The 20128-nt window shown below is 38.5% G+C and overlaps 1 protein-coding gene across 2 annotated transcripts in view; it reads right to left on the bottom strand.

The window, feature by feature from the left end:
- LVRN (laeverin) overlaps window positions 1-20128 on the bottom strand; it is a 34105-nt gene that overhangs the window by 209 nt on the left and 13768 nt on the right. The window contains exons 7-20 of one of the 2 annotated variants that reach the window (XM_054285433.1): window positions 17798-17938; window positions 17429-17494; window positions 17230-17295; window positions 16019-16188; window positions 14543-14619; window positions 12593-12732; window positions 10443-10498; window positions 8992-9145; window positions 8036-8130; window positions 7278-7385; window positions 3370-3540; window positions 1605-1745; window positions 601-689; window positions 151-257 (exon numbers count right to left, since the gene is read on the bottom strand). In XM_054285433.1, the coding sequence (XP_054141408.1) occupies window positions 151-257; window positions 601-689; window positions 1605-1745; window positions 3370-3540; window positions 7278-7385; window positions 8036-8130; window positions 8992-9145; window positions 10443-10498; window positions 12593-12732; window positions 14543-14619; window positions 16019-16188; window positions 17230-17295; window positions 17429-17494; window positions 17798-17938 (1581 nt within the window). Of the gene's footprint in view, window positions 1-150; window positions 258-600; window positions 690-1604; window positions 1746-3369; window positions 3541-7277; window positions 7386-8035; window positions 8131-8991; window positions 9146-10442; window positions 10499-12592; window positions 12733-14542; window positions 14620-16018; window positions 16189-17229; window positions 17296-17428; window positions 17495-17797; window positions 17939-20128 lie in introns of those variants that run through there. The other variant, XM_054285426.1, reaches the window with a different exon arrangement.

Consider the following 20128-nt stretch of genomic DNA (forward strand, 5'->3'; position numbering starts at 1 on the left):
CTGACAGATGCTTTGGACAGAACTGCACAGAAAAGGGGCTGATGACAGAGACTAAAGAGGGGCTGGGGCAAGGTTACTGATTTACACTAACGCGGGAAAGCTCCTTACATATCAAGAATGTGCCCTTTTGCTGTTCCTCTAAAAATCCTTTCAAATGCAGCCAACTTCACTGGTACTGGTGGTACCACACTGTCTAGGACTAGTTGGGTAGAAGAATCCTCTTGTGCTGCCTGTTCTACAATCACAGAACAAGAAATCTTTCTCATCAGTCTAACAGGTAAAAGACAAGAGAGGAGTGAAGAATAGTAAGTAAATATTTGGGGTAAACAGTGATTGAACAGTATAAGGAATTAAACAGATGTCAGTATGACAACCTAACAGGCCAGCTGCCCAAATGCTGGTACATTTTCAGTAGATATCATGGCAGAGGTTGTCTCTACAGACAGATTTCATAGAGGAAAATGAGACAGTTTTGATAGAATTTGTGGAGATTCTGCTTGAAACATGAAGGTTTGGAAGACATCAACATTATGGTCAATGATTCCTTTTAAGAACCAAAACTTGTATTTACAAGCTGGTCATGAAGTTGAAACTAAATGCTTCTCTGGTTTACCTCTTGGATCTGTACATCTGTTTTGACAAATCTTCCCATGGCTTTTAGTACATCATGCAATAATTCATGCCCATATCTGTAAAATTGAGATAAAGGTCCTTTAAATGGCACATTAGCAAATGTACTAAATTACATCTCATTTGAAAATACTCACGCTATTTAGTGATTATTTACTATGCTGCAAGTATCAACTAAGTATGCAAACTGAAGTTTGCAACTATGGACTGTTTTCCCTCTTTTAAAGAACTACCATTAATATTCAATTTAGATGTTTGAGCTGCACGAAATACAATAATTACCCTTCATTTTCATTTCCTAGAAAGATCTGGTGTTTGTACTTTGGTAATGTGAATTCTTTGCATGAAACAGATAATGTCTCTGAGGCCATACAGCCAAACTGAGCTAAAAAGACTAACCAGTAATGTGTCTAACAAGCTGATGTTCCTGTTGCTATCTTGAGGGTAGCATACAAAAAACACTTGCACTATTTTTTTCGTTTGAAAACAAGGGGACAATTTTCCAGCAAATTTCTCATAAATTTGGAACACAGAAAAGCTCTGTAAGGGAACAAGCTGATATGACTCAAATCTGCTACAACTTGCCTTTTCTAGTGTTACCAATAATTTACATATGAGGATTTTACTTCAGCATTTTATACCCACAATTTACAGCATTTACACTCTCTTGTAAAATCCTAGAGAATAAACCCACTTCTAGAGTCAGGATTCCCAGGAGTACTTAAAAGTACAGAAACAGTCATTAACAGAATAATTTTTAAAGTCTTCTATGTTTGATGAGCTATTCTTTGGCATTAAACCCTGATCAGAGTTGAATCTTCTGAAAACTCTGCTCTGTATACTCAATTGAATCAATCATTACAAACAGCCATCCCTGGAAGGAAAATCTGCACCTGAATTTCATAGCTCAAACAAAAGAGAAGAAGAAGCCAAAGAGCCACAGAAATTAAAGGAAACCAAAACTTGTTGCTTACCCTTGACTTAAAAGTGGCCAATTTTCCGTAACAAATTCCCAGGCTATATGGTGCCCAATATCCTTAGTCGCTACATGTGAGATGATGACTGAAGTACAATTGGAAGAAAATAATGTGTCACTGAGTCCATATTGCAAGTATCTGTTAGAAAAGCAGGAAAGAAGTGAACCTTTCACTTGTGTTTTAAAATGGAAATATACAGTATTGCAATCTGGAAATGAAATTCCAGTTCACAATATTATTATAATATAATATAATATAATAATATTTATTATATTATATAATAAATATATTATACAATGATATGATGATATAATAATATTTATTATATTATATAATGAATATATTATATATATGATATAATTATTATTATCTCAAATAATATCAGCATGTGGAAGGTTATACCAAAGTTGGTGTCACTCTGAGCTGTATATTCAGCTTGGGTTTTGTCCTTACAGACTCTTCACTTAGTAAAGTGAGGGTGTAGAATATCAAATGGACATAGATGTGTTTCTTATCTTGGCACCAGAAAGACAAGTGCTCCTACCAGTTGGAAAGGCAGACTGCTCTTCACCTTCAGGCAATTCACCTCATTGTGACTCAGATGAAGCCTATAGAGTATGCCAGTGAGACACTTTTACACAAAAACAACCTGTTTATAGGTTCCCCTACAGCGAGACTCAATTAAAAATTTTTTATGAGGACTAAGGCAGGATTTCAGAAGTGTCTTCTAATGATGTCAGTGGCAGGGAATGCCTGAACATCTTGAAAAGCAATTATTCTCTGTCTTGCCTCAGTGTTTTACCTTGCATGCTCCTACTTCCAAATGAACCCTTTTAGAGTTATTTTCTCATAGTCTGTTGCAGGCAGCTGCTTTATGGGTAGAGTTGGGTTTCTCCCCTTTTGCAGGCCCTATGTTTAACATAATGGACATAATTGTGAGGGCCAGGGAAAGCACATCTTAACATTCTTCACCCCAAAACACTCCCTAGGTGGCATTTCAAAAAACAGATTGGTTTGTCAGCTACTGGAGTACATGGAGGAAGAAGCTCATAACAACTTCCTGATTTATCAGGGAAGGGTGCTAGCCTGTTCCAAGAAAAAGGCAATAGGATCATGGGTCAAGGGGGAAATTAGTATAGGTGGTTGGGCATCTCTTTGCAACATTTCTTATCTTATTCTCTTATTCATATTTCTTATCTTATTCTCTTATTATTTTAGTCATATTTTTCTGTCTTCCCAAATGACCACCACACTGGAAGGACTAAAGCATTACTTCTACACCTTTAGACCCATGGAGTTTATGTGAATGTTTGGATGATAATTCTTTAGACCATCACTACAAAATTCCACCCCTTAACAAATGCTTTAGCTACTACAGGTATGACTGATCAGAGAATTCAACATCATTTTACTGACAAAGATAAAATGCCAGTAAAAGAAAATAAACACAGCATTCCAAACTATGTTCTGGAAACTTCTGAACAAGATTCTTCGATACATGTCCTAACTTTCTGGTTGGCCCACATGGAGTCAGGACTCAAGACCTGATGGGCCCGCATGTTGTATTTGCAGAAGGATTGTTTGTTGCTGTTTGTCCCATTTTTCATACTTGCTCCTAACAAAACTCTTTAAAACTTTACCAGTGGTTGACAAGACACATGCTTCTGTGGCAAGCAAACCTCTGCCAGCTTTGCACAGTAAAGTATTTTTGTTCTTGTTATTTACTTGAACATACACAAAGATACACTTTGATCAAGGTCACCTGTAAAGTAACCATGGCTCTTTGGCACAGCTCATGGCATGGAGCAGGATATCTTCATCTTCTTCAACAGAGTCGGTATGGTTGTACATCTCCCATGCAAAATTCCATTCTTTATCACTTCCCACTGCAACACCATAGCAGCAGACTGTTCTTCTAATTAGAAAGGGGATTCTGCAAGGTAAAATATTTTAAGGTACTCTACTGTTGAAGGGACAAATCCTGTTGTGAATGCGTAACTGAAGCCAAATGTTTATTTACAGTTGAAAGATACACAGCAATGCAAATATAAAATATCATTGTAAATAAGGATAGGAAATCTGTTTGCTTTATTTATGATTTAAACATTTTAAAAGCATGCAGTTTAAAGGAAACAAAAAACTCCAATATTTCTAGAGCAATTGGACTAGAGTATTTTGTGTACATACAGGGTCAATGCCACTGTTCCCCATCACAGCTTAGGAAATGGATCACACCATTAAAGAGTGCACTAATGCATATATGCATCATCCCAGACAAGCCTTTTCTAAGTTCCTTCAGTGAATGCACCCAGTAGGAAAAGCCATTTGCAGCACAGAAGGAAACAGAAGGGACATTTTTCCATGCAACAGGCAGCCTCCTATTACTCCCTCCCCAGGGAAGAGTCCTCAACAGGGAATGAATTTCATACCAGAAACTAAATGTAAACATTACCAGTGTAATGCTCCATATGCAAAGGCTGAACAGGAAATTTTTCCTGTAGCAGTGATGTGTCCCTAATATTAAGACATAGTAAACACTTTTCAGTGAAAGCAGTGTTCTACTATGCAGGCTATCTGAAAACAGTTTCAGCTAATGGTATTTTGGACTAATGCCCCTATAGAAGAATGGGTCCCATTGCTATAAGCAAAACATTTGACTTCCCTATGTCATTCTGTTAGTCTGCTTATTATTACATTAAGCCAAGATTGTAAATCAAGGTGTAAAAAATACCCTCCCTTTGATCAGGGGATACCCTTAGAAAAACAGGTAAGTTTCTGGTCAGAAAAGCCGCTCTTCAGGCCCATATGGAAACAGCAAATTCAAATTTAAATAATTTGAGAAAAATTCCTGAGTTTCAGCAGATTATCCTAGAGGAAATGAGGATGATTCCAACAGAGTTAGTAAGTCAGGAGGAAGGATATATGACGTCAATCTTTACAGTACAAGGTAGAGAACAGGAAGTTATACGTTTTGGAAACAATGGACTAGTAGGAAAGAGCAAAAGATTTGCGTGTTTTACATGACAGACATTGCTTGTTAGTGAAAAGGCAAGATGGAGGGATTTTGGTAATTCTGTTGCTGATGTGGGGATTTCATTGTCATACTAACAGAGAGCATAGGCATGTTCTATATTTACTTTAAAAAATAGTTTGGATTCATTTACCTAGCTATTTGCTGGGACATAAGGGATTTACCACTAAGAATGACATGTAGAGTAGTTTTGTCAGTCTAAAGTATTGCCCTGTGAGGAATCCTTCTCTAACTGATCTGAGTTACAGGGTTTAGTAATTTGTTTCATAATCTTTTCATAGTGTTGCAGTAAGAGGTCATAGTAAGGTGACAACAGGGTAAAGCTATTTTGCCCAAAGTACAGCTATTTATTTTGCTACTGAAGCTGCTCCAGCAGTTGCAAGAAAATGTTCATAAATAAGTGTAAAGTTGTATGTGAGTAGAAAAGTTCTGTGTATCATTTGGCTGTAACTCTGATGTACAACATTTGAAGCAGGCTGGATTGCCTACTATGGGGCAATGGTTTGCTGGCTGGTGACATCTGTGGGGGCCCTGAAGTGGTTTATGTTGTGTAGCTCCCAGAGGATGTCCAGTATGGTCCAAAAAGGGACTTTGGAGTTTGAGATTATATTAAGTGAGGGGTGTGACTTAATTATCTTGAATAAGCTGTGTGATTTGACATTGCTGAATAAACTTATCTTTCCTGGCTGTGTGATTTGACATTACTTGCCTGCCAGGATCCCTCATTTCTGGATGTTGGGGAAGATGCAAAAAGCTGCTGGAAAGCAGGGCAGGTTATTTTACATTGTGTTTTGGGAACCAATCCAGAAATAACATGGCTATTTCTTAACTTTTGAGAGTAGCAGCAGTATATGTGAACCTTTAGTAAAAAAGTAAAATGGACTGAAATACTGTCCCTCCCCAAGGCTAGTTTCCTTCTTTCAAAAGACAAGCCAGTAACAGCATCTAAAAGAATAAATTAATTTAGCAAGCTTCACTACACTCCTATAATAAAAAAAGAGTAAAACTGAGAAACTGGCTGGGATTTACAGCTCTAATTATTTCCATGAAACAGATAAAAATGCACTGTATTAAGTCCAGTTATGTTCCGCCCAGAAAAATTTGGAAATGTTCAGCTGAAAGTTGATCACCCAATCTGAAGCAGAAATGCATTACTTCGTTCCACATATGTGAGAATCCTTCTGGGTTCCACCTGTGGCAAAACAGCTGCTGTGAATTTGCTCTCAGCATGGAGAACATAAGAGCATCTAAAGGGATTTGTCTGTGAAATATGGGTCAAAAGTGAATTGTGCCTGTTTCCTCTCCTACTCAGCATATGTGAAGTCTCATTAACTGCATGGAAACAGTGATCTGTCTCTTGAAACCTAAGAAGTGTCCTGTCTTCTATGGGGTTTTCTCCTTAAAACATGATCATTTTTTAATGATGATGTTTAACTTAACCAAATTCAGAGTTTCATTTTTTCCACACATAAAGCCCAGTAAAATCCATTTGAACTTTTCTCAGTGTCAAGAGGGACAGCAAAATTAATATTCTTAATCAAATTCCAAACCCAATCAGCTAATGAATTTCGCAGATTTTCAGCTGTTCAGGTCAAACAAGGTATGTAGTATTCCATCACCTCAAATGTTATTAGTAGGGAAAGATGTCTATTTTGAAAATAGACTGACAATTCAGCATAGCATTGTTGCTTTTAGTGTGGAATTGCAATAATATTCTCTTTAGAATGGAACAAAATTTATGTAGGCTATTTAAACTTTTCAGTCTAACTGCAAAACTCAGTTTGGCTTTTATAAGGATGATCACTATGAAACTATTATAGAAAACTCAAGTATAATGGTACAAGTTCAGTTTACTTAGCCAACTACATGTATCAACATATATCAAATAAAACTGAAATGTTTATCACAACTACCACAAATAAAAAGAAACTTTAAATACTCACTCACCAGTGCCAACACTATTTGACTATTGCATAGAAGAACATTAAAAGAAAGAGGGAGGAAAAGAGAATAAGAATTTCAATACATTGTAAATTTTTTTCAATGATGCAATGGTTGAATACAGAAAGTCTCTTCCTGAGAGTCCATCATCACAGACCAGACCCCTAACCCCTAGGCTCCAGCACCAGCATAGGGACTGACAGCTATTCCCAACACTTCTTTATGTGCGCACAGAACATGCAAGGCACTTTGATGGCTCACCAGGGGCAGATGTTTGCTGTATCATGCAAACATCACTTCACTCAGAATTGTTAAGAGAAGCTTAAAAGCTGAGTTGGTGTATGTGACAACCCCAAGGCTGTACTACTGCAAAGGGACTCGGCCACATGGGATATTAGCAATCCGAGGGCGTTCACCTGTTACATGGCTAACCAGCTTTTGGTCTTCATGGCAAAATCTGCATCCTCCAGCCTGTTAAGTCTATGTAAAAAGCAGCAATTATGAAATCGTCTTAAAGCTGGGATTTGGGGAAGAGGGAGAGTTTGGGTAGACATAATTGTCTTAAATTCTACTGTTCTGTCAATAAATGAGACCAGTGTACAGAGGCATTTCTCATTCTGCCTCCCCCTTGCAACAGCCTTTTAACTTTCCACCTCCCTTAGACAGGCACACCTCTAAGAGCAGATCACCATTCTTACTTGTACTCAGGATTGTCCCTCCATTTAGCATACAGTTCAGATGACAGGTCCAAACAGTCTTGGAGGCCCAGCCAGCACGCTGTTGCCAAGAGTTTTTCCAGATACACTCTTGAAGGGAATTTAAAACAGTAAGAATAAAAGATATGCATACCACATTTGGCATACTTGCACTGTGCCTGACCACCACAGTTTCAGAACATGATGCCATTAACCCACAAGAACCTCTACTAGGAATAATTGAGTTTTAATAAAATAATTAAACAAACAATAATGGTCCCCAGAATTAATATTAGTGGATATATAGTGAGGCAACCAATGTATTATATTTTTGTAAGTTTTTTGTGTGGTTTATATCCCCCTTGGAAGTGATCCAGATCACTCTGATGTTTAAGCCTGTGGCTGCAGTGGCCTTGCAAAATAAAATATTTTGAAGAGCTAGTAATTGACCCAAGAATCAGATCTTAAGTTCATTGCTGTCACTTTTTCTTCAACTAGCAGCAGCCTGCTGAGCCTGTTCTCTGACAAATGAGAACTACCGCTAAAATTAAATGATCCTTAAAATTAAAAATCCTTAAACTATCACCCTTTATGTTCCTGTCAAAGGTGTCACACTTACAGAACAGTAAAATAACAATTCAGTTACATTCACATTAGTTAGAGAATTATTCCTGTATCTTGCATTTAAATTTACTTGAGCAAACTGCAATGTATCAGATCCAGTCACACCAGAAAAAACTCTTAAGAAAAGAGGAACTTACTGAGCAAAATAGTCATCTTCCAAAGCATCAGCATTTTGACGAATAAAACCTGCATAATAATGGTATATTGGCAACATTCTCTTTAAAAGGTATTTCTTTTAAAAGAAGGGAAAGAAAAATTACTTTCATTTAGATACAAGTTTTTATTTTCCTTATTTACTCAGTTTATCCTAAAAATCTATGGCTATTAATGTCTTGAAAACACAGAGCATTAATTTAAATATGAACTGGGTCTAAAATACAATATACCTGTACTTCAAACTGACACACTACCGTTTCACATCACTAGGACCTTTGAGCTTATAATGAAAGACAACAAATTCTCAGAGAAACAGGAAAAAGCCCTTCTCAATAGAAAATACTTTGTTCTTCTCACTTATTTTAACATACCTTTACTTTTTAGAACTTAACTAACACTGTACTTTAAACATAAGTGGAATCTTGAAACAGTAGTCAAGGAAATAAATGTGACAGTAGTATCTCAGGTAAGTCAAATATGGGAGAGACTAAGTTCAATTAGTATCTAAACACTATTCCTTCTTTCACTCCATGAAGGTGAATGGAAAGCAGTACAAAGCACAGAGCAAAAATATACTATATGCCTTTTATACATAGCAGTGTTGGTCCTTTCACTTGCTACTGACAGACAGTTCTGTTTTCCAAATTCACTGTTTCAAACAATCAAGGACGAAGCTTAATGTCAGGAATGTGAATGCATTTCTGCTTTTCAATAACGATCAGATAAGACTCAATGAGACTTATAATTGCTAATATGTATAATTAAGTACCTCCTCCTTTTTAATAAAACCCCAAAAGTTGATAAAGTCATGGAACAGCAATCACAAGCTCTCTGAATCATAGCCACCACTACATCCTTGAGAATTTAAAAAGCATTAATTTTAGACTAATGTATTTGTATGGTCTAATATCTTTGGTAACTAACAAAATGGTCATACCTTTAAAAGTGGATATACTGCATGGTTCTTCAGCATACTTTCCAAATTCTCAGGTATAAGGTTTAACAATACCACATTCCATATGAAGAGTTCATCCTCTCTGGCAAGGTATTTCGTTAGCTCAAGTGCTGTTTCAATTGGAACATATCCAAATCTATGTAAAAAAAACCCAAAACAAAGCAAAAACGCACACATATTTTAGCACGCTTATTCACATTAACCACCTACCACACGTATATGTTTATTTATGGAGCAGACAATAAAACATCAGAATACTGTGTGAAAAGTAACCCAGAAAAGGCACTGGAAAAAATAAAAGAAATGTAAATGGATGGTGATTTTAGGAGGTGAACTCTCCAACCATCTATGAAGGAGCACTGTGCTGCTATCAAAGGAATAGGCCAATCTTGGCAGTAAGCATGGCAGCATGCACACTCTGTGTCTGCAGGATATGGTACAAACACATTGACAGCAGGGCAGTCTGTCCCACTGGATCAAAATTAAGAAGTACTGTCTTAGTTATAATACAACTTTATTTTTATTGTGAAACAACTTATTTTCATTATATGTTCTTTTGTGGAATACTGTAAAAGTCAAACCATTTAATTCACAGGCACACTATTTGTGGAATTATCTTCTTCAGCATGGCATTTCTGTCCCTCAGTGTGTAATAAGCATGGAATTCTTTTTTTCACAAAAAAAATCCAATTCAAGCCCCCGCCCCTACAGAAAAAAATTATTTTTTGCGTACTTATATAGCAGCGCAGTTCTGTATTTCACAGTTACATTTCTTGTTAGCTCCTAGTTTTGAGCTCTCTTCTGGAAAAGGACATTCTTATGGGAGGAGAAATGGAAATTTTTACTTCATCCTGTCAGAGGAACTTCCACAGGCCCTGAAGCAGGGCTGTGTGCTTTGGCCACCTCATCCCCGAGGTCCCTCATCGCAGGGACACCCTCATCATCGGTGTCTGATGCTTTTGGCACCTCTGGCTCATGTGAGGCACAGACACACCTAATGCTTCTCAGCTCCCTACAACATTGCTGACCTCCTTAGCACCACAGACCTGAACAATCGAGTCATGACTCAGAAAGAGAAATTAAAAAGGTTTTGAGTGATGCAGTACAGAACAGTTGAGATAGTCCAGAATAAATGAAGGAAGATTCAGAATCTTCATTTGGAGTACTTTTTCTGTTAAATACAGGTTAATCCCCAAAGAACTCATAGCAGTGCAACTATGTAAAATCATTTCCTTGGAGCTGGAACAAAAGAAATTTTGAAGTAAATCACTCAGCACTGACAAAAGAAGGGATTAAGTAACTCCCAACCATTTTGTCAAAGCAGTTATTCTTAGGAGGCACACATGGATAGGAATGAAGGAAGCAGAGCTAGAAATCTTGAGTGCAGTCATATTTTTTAATCAATTTCTGTAACATATTGGAAACATACTTACTCTCTCAATGCAAAAACATCATCTATCAGCTGGAACCTGCTGACAGCGGGAATAGCCTGCAGAAAGCATTGGTGTTGTGTTAGTTGAGTTCAACATGTCTATAAGAGTTTACAAAAAGCTTTACGATGTTTCAGAACATCCCTGACAGGTTTTCTATATCAAAACAGCCTACAAAACATTGAGAAATGGATCCTGAATTTTAAACTGAAATTATTTATGTGCTTTAAGAGATATGTGCTGTACACAGAGCTACATAATATATATTACGTTGTATATAAACGTATAACTACGGGCCATTAAGCAGAGAATTTAAAGACTCCTCTTACTTGCATGCTGTAATTGAAATTAAAATATGGAAATGCCACATTTCTTCAAAATATCCTAGCTACACAGTTTTGGTACATTTTTCCCTTTTGAGGTTTAAATACAGCGGTGCAGAGCAGTGTGTTTATCACTATCATGAAATAAATGACCCAAGCACAGCCGTGGCTGTTTCTCTGCTTACACGCGTGCATCTCGTGCTCTCGTGCCAGGACTGCTGTCCTCCTTGTGCCCTCCCTGTTCCACGCCCCTGCAGTTTACTGCTTGGGCAAGCATTCCCTGTGACAGCTGGGAGCATAAAGCAGGGCAGAGATGCTGAAAGCAGACACAAGTCAGGTGTCTTGGGCAGGAATGTGGGGCTGGGTGGAAGCTGCGTGTTCTCGTTCCACCTCTCGATACCAAGAAACGTAAAAAACAGCGTGACCATGAGGAACAGACAGTTTTGCACAACTGCTGCCAAGAACACTTCCCACCAGGAAGCATTACCACAAAGAACAGACAGTTTGACCGCAGAACCACCCAAGGCACTTCGCACAGTTGTGGTTAATAAGGCAGAGAATGCACCCTGATTTTGTACATGACTGGGGATTGTGAGAATTTGACACAAAATTTTAGGCACAGAAAGATGTGTCTGTCCTCCTCACCCTTCCCAGAAGGGATGCCTTATGGTAAGACACATCCTTGGCCATTGCTGAATGTTTTCACTCAAGAAATTAGGCTTGTGATTGCAGTCCTGCTGTTAGTGCTATCCACAGCTGTTCTGCAGTTAATGCACTTGTCACAGTGAATCCAAAATAACTCCTTTGTGGTCTTTAATAGCCCCTGCTACTTGTGAACCTGTCTTGTTTGAATGTGACCAAACCTATACTTCATAGACTATTCCTGCCCCTCCTGTCTGGCCCAGAGTTACATTTTTGCAACCCTGTATGGTGCCAAAAAATGGCCCAAGTCAGCACACACCCAACATCTTGATGATGTAGGTCTGCCCTGAAAGAAAGAAGCCTAGAAGAAATGGAGCCACTGTGCTGTGGGAAGGTTTCATATGCTCCGATCAGCCTTGTGTTCAGACTCTCTAGAGAAAGAGTGTACCGATTACTAAAGGTCAAAATGTTAAATTTTCTCACTTTTGTTAGCAAAACAAATGAGCTGACACTACTATTGCAACCTCTGGCTCACTGTAGGATTAGGCAACACTGAGACCATGCAACCCCATATAAAGTCACATTTGTTCTGGATCACTTTCACCTTCAGCTCAGGCTATGGCAAGTCAAAGGTGGGATGCAATCTATTCTAAGTCACTGTCTACAGAGGACTGAAAGAGCTCAAATAGAATTGATTGGAACTTCTAGGAAAATTATCCACAAAAATCTAAAACTAAAAAAACCAAACAAACAAATCCACAAAACCCCAACCAATCCACAAACAAAAAAGGCAGGTTGTTGTTTTTTTTTTTAATTCTACAGGCAGAAACACTACAGTTTGACAAAACATGGAAATAAACTTTCTCACAATTTTCCTTTTTCATAATTACTTTGTACTTGCTAAGGCTGAAATCCCACATTCATACTGAAAGCTCCTTGAGAGAGATTTAAAGAGAGCAGAAGAACCATAAGCTAGTAACACAAATTTGAAGACAAAATGTCATGTAAAGTTATCTGAAACTTTTCAGGCCTGTCTTTTTCCACTACAAAAAACCAGTGACTAGTGGTGCAATGGTGAGTTTGTCATTATTCCAGATTTTCATCAACGTGATTCCAGGTAAAAAACTGCATGAAAAAATATACAGAAGGAGTCTGCTCATAAGCTTGAGAAAACAAACATGATCTTACCTTTGGATCATTTTCAAGCAAGCATGCTAATCTCTTCAAGTTTAATTGGTCATAGTTCACTCTGTAGTATCCACTTAAATTTACATTTAGCAAGATCCAGTCATAGTCTGACTCTGATACTTGCATTTCAGGAAACATTTCTGTAAAGTGACATTAGAATGTATCATTTTGTTTTCCATGCACTGCTTCTTTTGAATTTACAAACAATGGACTTGCTGCTCCTCTGAGGTATGAGACAAGTTTGAGGCTGGACTCAAAAAGAACCCCCAAAATCTCAGTGCACTTGAGATCTCTGCTCTGCCCAGCAGGATGACCTCAACAAGCCAATGATTCCTCAGGTACTGAGCACCTTGGTATTCTAAGGAGGAGGCTGAAGACCCACTTGGCTCCAGCCCTTTAGCTGAAAGGCAGCTGTGAGAGTTCAGGAAGTTTACTCAACAGTAAACTCTCAGGATGAGGAGCAATATCCTCCCAGCCTGTTGCAGGGCACAGATCCACAGCACACCTGCTGCTCCCAGCTCCAAAGCACAGTGCTCAGCACCTCACAGAAGAACTGACCACCCATCTCCATTTATTCAGATAAATGCAGATCAAAGGGGAAAAAAACCCCCAAACCTATTAAGTTTAACCAAGAGACAAGTAATCCAAAATGCTTATTTTAAAGAAGATAGTTCCATAGTCCTTTTGAGTTACATCACTCACTAAGAGCTTCCTCCTGCATTCCATCTCACTACTCATGTGTTCTTGCCTGGTTGACTGCTCCTGAGAGCCTGCTGCGCTTTGAAGGAGCCAGTGCAGCCCTGAGGGCTCTAAGCTGCCTCATCAGAGGAGTATTCTGTTTTCACAGAACCCTCATTTGAGAAGGCACACTCTGTTAGGACAGTAAGTCCATACTGGTGAGTAGTCTACCCCCACCAGAGCTCTACTCTGAGCACTCCAGTGTTCAGACAGAGCAAGTACTGCAAGATTCATCCTGTGTTCAGAGGAATATACGTGCATTTGCCTGTCTGTATACAGTCGAATTAATGGTCACTCAAGCTATCTTACTGCCTAAAAAAAAGAGGAAATAACTTTTAACCCAACAGAGGGTGGAGAGCTGCAATGCACACAGCATGTTGAAGATTTGCTCTCAAGCATCCCACTGCATTAGTCTCTGCATCTTATTTTGACTCATCTAAAACCTGATGCATGCCTGACTTGCCAAAGCAAAATGATTACCCCATTCTAATGATTATACTTCTTCTTTCTCAAAAAAAGGAAAAAGCTATTGGAAAGCACTGAGTTCAGAAAGAACTGAATTTTTTATTCCATGACACCCATAAAATCACTTTCTATTGTGAGAATTTAAAACTTTAAAAATCCTATTATGTTGATAATTTTAAATTTAATTTGCATAAACAAATTAAATGCTGTTGAAAACATTAATTTCCCTGTTGTTACAGGTATTAATGTGCAATAATATTTGGGTCACTTCCCACGGCCAGTGTTAATTTTTTCAGTCTTCTATCTACTACTCAAGCTGATAATTTTCTGATATTTCACAGCTGAGATCCTGTCTATATTCAAAACCTGTCATTTACATCAATGAGATCTGTTGGGGGAAGAATATTACAGAAGCATGAGGGCCTAAAAGTTTGGATTTGTGTAAAAAAATATAAAATCATAATTTCTGTAGAAATTTCTACTCCTAAAATAAGTTCTACCATCTTATTAAAAACTCAAGCTTGCACTGAAGTTTGATACAATAGAGAAAAGAACATTATATTGACCTAATGGAAAATCTACTGCTATTTTTTGGCATGAAATCATTGCTATGGATAAACAGAGACATTTCTGTATTAAAGTTTTATGTCCCTATTTAATTCAAATATATCCTTTTTTAAAAAAGACTTTTGAGTATTCTCATCAGTTTGGTTTTAGAATGTGCAAACAAATACACAAATTACTTACTGCTGCTTTTATCTAGCCAGGTTAAGGGTTGTGATGATCCATTTCTCATCCAAGAAATAGGAATAATCCAGGTGTTACTTGACAAATAAAAGGATATTATTAAAATTCTTATATTTAAAAATCCCTCTTAGCTGATGCTAAACTACAGTGCAGATTAGTTCCATCCTACAAGAATATCCATCTACCTTCTGTCCTCTCTGATGCATGCAACCTCGTCAGATAATGGCACTTCTGCTGGATCAGCATTTCTCTTCTCCAAAAGGGAGCTTTAGCATGGCTTTTAAAAGGCACTCATATCAAGAATATTGTTCAGTGCTAGGTATTTCAATACCATTGTTTTTCTGTTCTGTCCTTCCTTCTCCAGGCAGCAATTTTATTCTCCTCACTTTTTACACTTCATCCTATTTCTGGAGACCTTAAATCTACTTTTCAGAAGCACATCTACCAAAAAAAAGTTCCAGGAAAGCAATACAACTGTCTTTCCAACAACTGTCATTTCTTTTCTGAGGGAACGTAAAACTCCTTCCTGGTAAAAGAGATGAAAGCTTCAAATGCCTGAAAAATTCTGCAATATGGGTCCTGGGCTTTCTTACATTCGCACAGTAATTTGTGCTTGCTAACTGTACAGGGCTTCACACTTGTGACTTAGAATTCCTTATCTGAGCTAACCAAGAATATTGAATGGATTACTGCTTTACAGTTCCTGGAGATCGGGAGCAAAGGAAACCCTTTGGCTCCTGTCAAAATTCTTTTTGTCCATTTGTATTACCAGCCATAATTTCCAAGGAAAAACTGCTTGGATTTTGCTCTTTACACTTTTTCCTCACATGACAATTCATCTCATGGCTCCATCCATGCACCCCCAAACTCACAAAAACTGCTTCTTCATAAATGCTCAAACCCTAGCCAGCAGTTTCCAAAGTGGGCAATGAAAGGCAGCTACTTCTATCATCATTTTCAGACATCTAGTAAGTTTTCAAAAGCCCCAGACACTTAGCAGTGCTCACTGCCAAGAACCTAAAACTCTTGTTCGGGCATCAGCGCTTTCTGAGAAAGGGGTCATTTATTTAAGTATTTAAATGCAGCCCTTCTATCCTTGTCAGGCAGAAGAGACTGGGAATGTGTGCACTGGAAGGAAGTTCAGTGTGGTGCATCCAGGTCCCCAGCCCGTACACCTGAGGGATGAGGAGAGGAGAAAATGCCAGGCAAAAATCCTGCCTGCAACACGCTCAGCGCCTGCGTCTGATTTGGAAATGTCACTGTTCCAGAGGAAAACAGCTTTTTGGAAAAACAAGCAAGATCTGCAGAACTATTGCAAATTCCAGCAAAATCTCAAACAGATTTTGCTTGACTGCTCATCACAAGAAAAAAACATTAGTTTAAAAATCAGATGATCAAAACATATTGTTGTAACTGAAGCATTTCCTGTCAAAAAACAGGGTATAAACATACAATAAAAACACAAGCTAAACATACTTGTAAGAATCAGTACTCTTTCTATTGTTTTTATTAAAAAATTGTTCCTGTCTGATTGTTCCCGAAGTTAGATTTAACGTTAAAACTGGAAACCCATTCTGGCATGTCCAGGAATCCATTATTTGCTTTACAGGTGCTGGCAACTGAACTTCATCCTGTGCATCTACAACCTGAAAGGGAAAGAGAAATTAGAAATGGTTATGATGAACAGGTACTTACTGATACTGCTTCAGTGAATCTCTAGGAGTGCTCCTAACGTAGTAAAGAAAATAATGCTTAGCAGCTTGCTGGTCTTTGGCTCATGCAAAAAGTCAATGTAATAAATTCCAAGGAACCTTTTTGACATCCTAATAAAGACATAATACAGGCATAAGCCATTTTCAGGAATTATGAAATACTGAGATGACATTTTTCATTCTACAACCTGCTGCTAACCTTTTCCTTTTTAGTGTTAGTATACTTACACATCTCTATGGCTATGACTTAGACTTGACTAGTTAATTTAATTCAAATAGAACTGATGCAACACAAATATTTTTAAGTGTCATAATAAACTGAACTAGTAAAGACAAATTGGGAGAGACATTAAGCTGGAGCCAAAACCAGTGTGAATTGGCACAGTCTTCACTGACTTAAAATGTATCTGAATTGTGTATCTGAAATTCTAGCACTTACATTCTAAAGACAGAATCTGAAACACAAGAAGCCTTCTTTAGAGGACCAGGAAGGTGGATTTTAAAAAAAAGAACCTGATATTAGCATATGTTTTCTTAGTCAGATCTCTGCCAAAACCATTGAAGGGTGAAATGCCGAGCTACTGCCCTGAGTAGAGACTCTGCTGGATCTGTGACATATCTTGATCATCAAGCCTAAGGCATCACACACTCTGATCTAGCAAAACCTAAGCTCCACAGCAATTTCATGTAGGCTTATGTAATTACCATGGAAGCCAAAACTTTGCCTGGTCCTGATTTCCTATCTCATCTCTCTACTCCTTGTACTCAGTCCCACTGATCTCAGGTGCAGCAGAACAGCCAAATAAACACTTGGGAAGGCACCAGCGGAGGAACTGGCAAAGCAAATTTTATGCAGGAGAAAGACTGCACTACAGACAGCCACATTCCAATGCAGTCTTCTACAAACAGTTTATGCCTTAAATTTGGACTGGGCCAAACAGCAGGAAAAGAATACTAGAGACATAAAATGAGTACCATCTGTATGTGGGTCCACAGATCATCTTGATTAGCATTTGAGAAGGAAAATTCTTTCAGATAGGACTGGGAGGAAACAAAGAGAAGCATCAGAATCCATGGAGATTCAGTGAAAACCATTAACAAGGCAAGCAATTTGTACAACTGGAATTTTCAAACTTATAAATCAAGACAAAGAAGGTTGTTTTTTCAAACTTACAGTAAGTGCTCTGATGAACAACTTTTCAGTCAGGAAACCAGAAAGCATCCAGGTTATAGAAGCCCCCTAGAGTACAAAAAAAAAAGAGAAAAAATGAAGTATTATTGCAATTACTGCTGCAGTATTTTTTCAAATATTCCAGAGATGCTAGTTGGTCTACACCCACACTTCATATTTCACAGAGATTAAAGATGTTTTCACCTCTTCCTTCACAGCCAAGTAGATTTGCAACACCCAATAAATTTGTGTGTGCAGCAGAAACACGTTTTGAATGACAAAGTAGTATTGTTCAACACTTCCTCCCAAACCTACCTTATACCATTAGCTTAGAATCTGCAAGAAATGGGAAAAAAAATTCTATTTTTTTACCTTGCTGTATGTGATGTTGTCAAAAAGAGACATTAAAGAAAATGATCCTTTGATCTTTTCTTCACTCTCTGACAGTGATCGAGCTATTTCACTGTCTTCCCTTAAGACAGGTTGTACAACATGAGCATAAAAGATTTTATCCTGCAAAAAGAAGACAATTCTTGTCATGTGAGATGAACAGAAGATACTAATTTTCTGGAGAGAATGAGGAGTATGGAATTAGCACTATTATGAATAATTTCTCTGAAGTAAGCTCCCCAACTCCCTAGCTTTCTACTGAAGAACAAGGGACCATATACCTGACCCTGACATTTCCAACATGCAGCATCAGAGACCAGTGAAAATATTACATCTTCAAAGTACTGTGGGCTTGGGCCTGACAGTCAGTTACAGTGTAATCCTCAGGCAAAAATAAGTCAACTGTATTAAACAACAAATTAACAAATACTGAAAACTGAAAGCCTGTATTTCATTTATTTCTGCTATGAATATGGCAGCATTTTCCTCCTAATTTCCCTGTTTCTTCTGCTGCAGCCCTGAGCAATAACCTAAAACTTAAGCTACTGGAGGTGCCAGGGTTTAGCTGCGTGGCATTGCTGCTGTCACCCCGTGAGAAACAGGGAAGGAAAGTGGCTCCTCAGAAAATGTCTCCTGAGTAATCGTCACCTACCATGGTCAACAGCTCAGGGAAGGGCCTGAAGCATCTCTCCTGTGAGAGCAGGCTACGAGAGCTGGGACTGCTCCCCTGGGGAAGAGAGGGCTCAGAGGGGTCTCTGCAGTATTGTATGTATGTGTGTATGTACCTGAGGGGAAGCTGAGCAGGGGACAGAGCCGGCCCAGTGACAGACCAGGGGCAGTGGGCACACACTGAAACACAGCAAGTTCTCTCTGAACACCAGGAACAGCTTTTTCACTGTGGAGGTGACTGAGCATTTCCACAGGTTGCCCCGAGAGGTTGTGGAACCTCCATCCCTGGAGACCTGCAAAAGCTGTCTCGGCACAGCCTTGGGCAGTTGGATCTTTTGTGGCCCTGCTTGTGCAGGGAGGCTGGACAAGATGACCTGCACATGTGCCTGCTAACTCAGCCATTCTCTGACTCTGTGAACATTTATGACCCACAAAACTGCAAGATCTATATTCTTACACCTGTGTGATTAATTCTGCATTCCCAAGGCACATTATCTACCCACAATGTATCAAACAGAATTATTGCCCAGTATTAAAATTTACTTTATGGACACAAATGACAACTGCTGATTTTCAGAAAGGCAAGCTTCTAAATTAAATATCTAATTTTAAAAAAAAGTCAAGTATTTATTTCCAATTTACAATTCGGAGACCTTAACACTTTTCCCTGGTATTAAGACACTGTATTGAAGAGAATAAAGTGAGCTGTTGTTGAAGTTCAAAGGAGAAGGTAGGCATATCTCATGACCTAGAAATACTCCTGACAGACATTGTTTGGCATGTCTTTATGAGTTTCCAATCAAACATATAATTAAGAGCTTTGGTGAATGCAAAAAGGAAATTGACAAATTGTTGCCGGGCTTGCAAGGGTTGCAGGAGTGAAGAGATAGACGAGAATCTTGACTCCATGATCAGAAGGCTGGATTTATTAATTTATGATATATGTTACATTATGACTATGCTAATAGGAATAGAGAGAAAAGTTCAGAAGCTGCTAAGCTAAGAATAGAAAAGGAATGAATCAGCAAAGGAGCTCTCTCTGGTGATGTCCCAGAGAGAACTCGGTCTCTGATTGGCCATTAACCGTACACATCAACATGGGCCAATCACAGCTGCACCTAGTGCATTCCACAGCAGCAGATAATAATTGTTTACATTCTCTTTCTGGGGCCTCAGCTTCCCAGAAGGGGGAAAAATCCTAAAGAAAGAATTTTTCACAAAAGATGTCTGTGACAACAAACGGTGTTTCAATTTAGCCACATAAAAAGTATCCTGGAGAAACTGCCCAGACTCAAGGCCCTCCCTTCCTTCAGAAGCTGATGCCACCATGTACTGACATTTAAGATTGCAGGGGCAAGTGCACCTCATGCACCTCATGGCTGCAATTAGCAGCCCCTATCTATCTGTATCTCAGTTTAACAATGGACAGAGTCTTCTAATATGCTATGGGATGATTTATGCTTATTCCCATTTGGGCAGAACAGAAAGGAATTCTACCCTGCTGTTGGATTAGCTATGTGCATTGAATTTGTCTTATCTACAACCAGATATCCAGGGAGCAGTGGGGTAAGCAGACTCAAAATGACCCAGCCTAATCTGTGCCTCATAAAGATAGTGGAGGACTGGGATAATTAGAAAAGAGCC

The sequence above is a fragment of the Melozone crissalis genome, unplaced genomic scaffold (assembly GCF_028551555.1).
Source record: "Melozone crissalis strain CALT ecotype California unplaced genomic scaffold, PUWL_Pcris_2 ptg000005l_1, whole genome shotgun sequence".
Lineage (NCBI taxonomy): Eukaryota > Metazoa > Chordata > Aves > Passeriformes > Passerellidae > Melozone > Melozone crissalis.